Source organism: Salmo salar, chromosome ssa11, assembly GCF_905237065.1.
Source record: "Salmo salar chromosome ssa11, Ssal_v3.1, whole genome shotgun sequence".
Lineage (NCBI taxonomy): Eukaryota > Metazoa > Chordata > Actinopteri > Salmoniformes > Salmonidae > Salmo > Salmo salar.
The window spans coordinates 34,748,971-34,754,970 of record NC_059452.1 but is presented as its reverse complement, the minus strand read 5'-3'; the positions used below and the strand labels follow the sequence as shown (position 1 = coordinate 34,754,970).

The 6,000-nt window shown below is 29.6% G+C and overlaps 1 protein-coding gene across 1 annotated transcript in view; it reads left to right on the top strand.

The window, feature by feature from the left end:
• Positions 1-537: 537 nt before the first annotated feature.
• Positions 538-6,000, top strand: part of LOC106562556 (serine incorporator 4) — a 34,172-nt gene continuing 28,709 nt past the window's right edge. The window contains exon 1 of the mRNA XM_045689424.1: positions 538-1,051. Within this exon, the coding sequence (XP_045545380.1) occupies positions 986-1,051 (66 nt within the window). The 5' untranslated portion in view covers positions 538-985. The remainder of the gene's footprint in view (positions 1,052-6,000) is intronic.

Sequence of the window (6,000 nt, the reverse complement as noted above, 5' to 3'; positions counted from 1 at the left end):
TGCCTGGAGAGAGACCTGGCCTGTGCCCATTCCTCTTGTTTTGTGTGTTTCTGGGCCGGTCAGCGTAATGATGATAGGATTATGGATGTGGCCTCTTTCCATTATGGACAAGCAGGGAGTATCAGAGTTTAGCAAGGAGGTGCCATGCGGCGGTGGACGGCGCTGTGTAGGAAAGCAGAAGGTATCTCATAACATCCTTAAATGTAAAACAAAATGACAGTAATTTGCGGGTAATTCCATTCTGATGGGTATGTAACCCAATGAACAGTGTGGCCCAAGCCTATTGTGACCATCGGGCTGCTCTGTCGTGTGTGTGTGTGTGTGTGTGTGTGTGTGTGTGTGTGTGTGTGTGTGTGTGTGTGTGTGTGTGTGTGTGTGTGTGTGTGTGTGTGTGTGTGTGTGTGTGTGTGTGTGTGTGTGTGGCCTGGAGGCTGTCTCTGGAGCAGTGGAGCAAGGGCCCTGGGGGAAGGGAGGAACAGATGGGACTAACACATGCCCCGCCCCCCTCTCTCCCTGGCTCTGCCTAATCTGCCAGGGTAAAGCGGAGCAGGGGGAGGAGGGGTTGAGGGCATTCATCGTCACCACCTCTCTCTCCAACTCTTCTGACAGCGCCCGACACAGAAGCAAAAAGTGAGCACACAGGATATGAGCAAAATAAATACCCGGACACTTTCTATCCCCCCGAAGTTGTATTGAGGTCGATGCCGAGATTTAGCAAGGTTGGTTGGATGTGTCTTTGTGTTACATGTGATCCAGGATATAGCAGAGAAGAACTCAGGAAGAACTACCCTGTTGACCCGTTGGAAGTTGGATTGCACAACCACAAGTAGCGATTTTCTTTTGTAACGCCGGTACTTATTTTGGGAAAACAATTTGTACTGTTTTAGATGTTAGAGGATCTTTTTGTGTGGACTTTTAGGATGTCGTCCTCACAGGGTCTGTGATCTAACACCCAAAGCTGTCAGTTTTGGAGGGTTCTGAACGGATGACAGCCCAGGAGACGCACCAGAGTGGCATCTACAGCTACTTCCTCAACATGTTTGCCTACCAGGTGAGACAGAGTCCTGAATGACAGAGAGTTGGCGGGAGGGAAAGAGAGAACATATAAGAGGAATTATGGAGACGTTAAACATGAAAGAGAATGTGTTTGCATTGCTGTCTGTTTAGTAAGACATTGAGTCCCATATTTTCATGATAAGTTTGCTAGAAGCTGTTGTGTTAAAACAAAGCTATATTGGTTGTTGTGTTTAAACATAGTTATATTAGATGTTGTGTTAAAACATAGTAATATTAGTTGTGTTTAAACATAGCTATATTAGTTGTTGTGTTAAAACATAGTTATATTAGTTGTTGTGTTAAAACATAGCTATATTAGTTGTTGTGTTAAAACATAGTAATATTAGTTGTGTTTAAACATAGCTATATTAGTTGTTGTGTTTAAACATAGTTATATTAGTTGTTGTGTTTAAACATAGTTATATTAGTTGTTGTGTTTAAACATAGTTATATTAGTTGTTGTGTTAAAACATAGTTATATTAGTTGTTGTGTTAAAACATAGTTATATTAGTTGTTGTGTTAAAACATAGTTATATTAGTTGTTGTGTTTAAACATAGTTATATTAGTTGTTGTGTTAAAACATAGTTATATTAGTTGTTGTGTTTAAACATAGTTATATTAGTTGTTGTGTTTAAACATAGCTATATTAGTTGTGTTAAAACATAGCTATATTAGTTGTTGTGTTAAAACATAGTTATATTAGTTGTTGTGTTAAAACATAGTAATATTAGTTGTTGTGTTAAAACATAGCTATATTAGTTGTTGTGTTAAAACATAGTTATATTAGTTGTTGTGTTAAAACATAGTAATATTAGTTGTGTTAAAACATAGTTATATTAGTTGTGTTAAAACATAGTAATATTAGTTGTGTTAAAACATAGTTATATTAGTTGTGTTAAAACATAGTTATATTAGTTGTTGTGTTAAAACATAGTTATATTAGTTGTTGTGTTAAAACATAGCTATATTAGTTGTTGTGTTAAAACATAGCTATATTAGTTGTTGTGTTAAAACATAGATATATTAGTTGTTGTGTTAAAACATAGCTATATTAGTTGTGTTAAAACAAAGTTATATTAGTTGTTGTGTTTAAACATAGTTATATTAGTTGTTGTGTTTAAACATAGTAATATTAGTTGTGTTTAAAACATAGCTATATTAGTTGTGTTAAAACATAGATATATTAGTTGTTGTGTTTAAACATAGTTATATTAGTTGTTGTGTTTAAACATAGCTATATTAGTTGTTGTGTTAAAACATAGTAATATTAGTTGTTGTGTTAAAACATAGTTATATTAGTTGTTGTGTTTAAACATAGTTATATTAGTTGTTGTGTTAAAACATAGCTATATTAGTTGTTGTGTTAAAACATAGTTATATTAGTTGTTGTGTTAAAACATAGTTATATTAGTTGTTGTGTTTAAAACATAGTTATATTAGTTGTTGTGTTTAAAACATAGCTATATTAGTTGTTGTGTTAAAACATAGTTATATTAGTTGTTGTGTTTAAACATAGTTATATTAGTTGTTGTGTTTAAACATAGTTATATTAGTTGTTGTGTTTAAACATAGTTATATTAGTTGTTGTGTTTAAACATAGTTATATTAGTTGTTGTGTTAAAACATAGTTATATTAGTTGTGTTTAAACATAGTTATATTAGTTGTTGTGTTAAAACATAGCTATATTAGTTGTTGTGTTAAAACATAGCTATATTAGTTGTTGTGTTTAAACATAGTTATATTAGTTGTTGTGTTAAAACATAGCTATATTAGTTGTTGTGTTAAAACATAGTTATATTAGTTGTTGTGTTAAAACATAGTTATATTAGTTGTTGTGTTAAAACATAGTTATATTAGTTGTTGTGTTAAAACATAGTTATATTAGTTGTGTTAAAACATAGTTATATTAGTTGTTGTGTTAAAACATAGTTATATTAGTTGTTGTGTTAAAACATAGTTATATTAGTTGTTGTGTTTAAACATAGTTATATTAGTTGTTGTGTTAAAACATAGCTATATTAGTTGTTGTGTTAAAACATAGTAATATTAGTTGTTGTGTTAAAACATAGTTATATTAGTTGTTGTGTTTAAACATAGTTATATTAGTTGTTGTGTTAAAACATAGTAATATTAGTTGTGTTTAAAACATAGCTATATTAGTTGTTGTGTTAAAACATAGTTATATTAGTTGTTGTGTTAAAACATAGTTATATTAGTTGTTGTGTTTAAACATAGTTATATTAGTTGTTGTGTTAAAACATAGTTATATTAGTTGTTGTGTTAAAACATAGCTATATTAGTTGTTGTGTTAAAACATAGTTATATTAGTTGTTGTGTTTAAACATAGTTATATTAGTTGTGTTTAAAACATAGCTATATTAGTTGTTGTGTTAAAACATAGTTATATTAGTTGTGTTTAAACATAGTTATATTAGTTGTTGTGTTAAAACATAGTTATATTAGTTGTTGTGTTAAAACATAGTTATATTAGTTGTTGTGTTTAAACATAGTTATATTAGTTGTGTTTAAAACATAGCTATATTAGTTGTGTTAAAACATAGTTATATTAGTTGTTGTGTTTAAACATAGTTATATTAGTTGTTGTGTTAAAACATAGTTATATTAGTTGTTGTGTTAAAACATAGTTATATTAGTTGTTGTGTTAAAACATAGTTATATTAGTTGTTGTGTTTAAACATAGTTATATTAGTTGTTGTGTTAAAACATAGTTATATTAGTTGTTGTGTTAAAACATAGTTATATTAGTTGTTGTGTTAAAACATAGTTATATTAGTTGTTGTGTTAAAACATAGTTATATTAGTTGTTGTGTTTAAACATAGTTATATTAGTTGTTGTGTTAAAACATAGTTATATTAGTTGTTGTGTTTAAACATAGTTATATTAGTTGTTGTGTTTAAAACATAGTTATATTAGTTGTGTTAAAACATAGTTATATTAGTTGTTGTGTTAAAACATAGTTATATTAGTTGTTGTGTTTAAAACATAGTTATATTAGTTGTTGTTTTAAAACATAGCTATATTAGTTGTTGTGTTAAAACATAGTTATATTAGTTGTTGTGTTAAAACATAGTTATATTAGTTGTTGTGTTTAAAACATAGCTATATTAGTTGTTGTGTTTAAACATAGCTATATTAGTTGTTGTGTTAAAACATAGTTATATTAGTTGTTGTGTTTAAAACATAGTTATATTAGTTGTGTTTAAAACATAGCTATATTAGTTGTGTTAAAACATAGTTATATTAGTTGTTGTGTTTAAACATAGTTATATTAGTTGTTGTGTTAAAACATAGTTATATTAGTTGTTGTGTTTAAAACATAGTTATATTAGTTGTTGTGTTAAAACATAGTTATATTAGTTGTTGTGTTTAAACATAGTTATATTAGTTGTTGTGTTAAAACATAGTAATATTAGTTGTTGTGTTAAAACATAGTTATATTAGTTGTTGTGTTTAAACATAGTTATATTAGTTGTTGTGTTAAAACATAGCTATATTAGTTGTTGTGTTTAAACATAGTTATATTAGTTGTTGTGTTAAAACATAGTTATATTAGTTGTTGTGTTTAAACATAGTTATATTAGTTGTTGTGTTAAAACATAGTTATATTAGTTGTTGTGTTAAAACATAGTTATATTAGTTGTTGTGTTTAAACATAGTTATATTAGTTGTTGTGTTAAAACATAGTTATATTAGTTGTTGTGTTAAAACATAGTTATATTAGTTGTTGTGTTAAAACATAGTTATATTAGTTGTTGTGTTAAAACATAGTTATATTAGTTGTTGTGTTTAAACATAGTTATATTAGTTGTGTTTAAAACATAGCTATATTAGTTGTTGTGTTTAAAACATAGTTATATTAGTTGTTGTGTTAAAACATAGTTATATTAGTTGTTGTGTTAAAACATAGTTATATTAGTTGTGTTTAAAACATAGCTATATTAGTTGTGTTAAAACATAGTTATATTAGTTGTTGTGTTTAAACATAGTTATATTAGTTGTTGTGTTTAAACATAGTTATATTAGTTGTTGTGTTTAAACATAGTTATATTAGTTGTTGTGTTAAAACATAGTTATATTAGTTGTTGTGTTAAAACATAGTTATATTAGTTGTGTTTAAACATAGTAATATTAGTTGTTGTGTTTAAACATAACACATGTACTATTATGTGTTAAAGTTAAAACATTTACATTTTAGTCATTTAGCAGACGCTCTTATCCAGAGCAACTTACAGTAGTGAATGCATACATTTCATTTAAATTTTTTTTTTCTGTGCTGGCCCCCCGTGGGAATCGAACCCACAACACTGGCGTTGCAAACACCATGCTCTACCAACTGAGCTACATCTTCACTTTCTCATGGCTATTGTTTTGTACCTAACTGGCCTGGCCTGTTGTTAATGTGTATCAGATCCAGAACTAGCATCAGATGCTCTATGTTGTAACAATGCATCAGGTGCTCTATGTTGTTACAATGCATCAGGTGCTCTATGTTGTTACAATGCATCAGGTGCTCTATGTTGTTACAATGCATCAGGTGCTCTATGTTGTTACAATGCATCAGGTGCTCTATGTTGGATAGAGATCAATACACCCATTGTACAGTAGTCTATTCTTTGTCTCATTGCATTTTGCCCCATTCCCCACCCCCTCTACTTGAGACCTGAGGCTGTGTCCTGTATTAATATTAGGTCTATTGGACTCTGAAATGTTATTGGCAAGATATACGTTTGATACAACAATGCAGGTTAATCTCATATTGGAAAGACGTGAGTCATTGTCCCACAAATCCAACATGACCTAGCCACTCTACAAATTACACTGACCAGGTGAACCAGCTTTCTGTTGTAGATTAGAGAGATTAGAGAGATTAGAGAGATACAGATAGATCGATCGATCGATAGATAGGATAGCTTTCATCT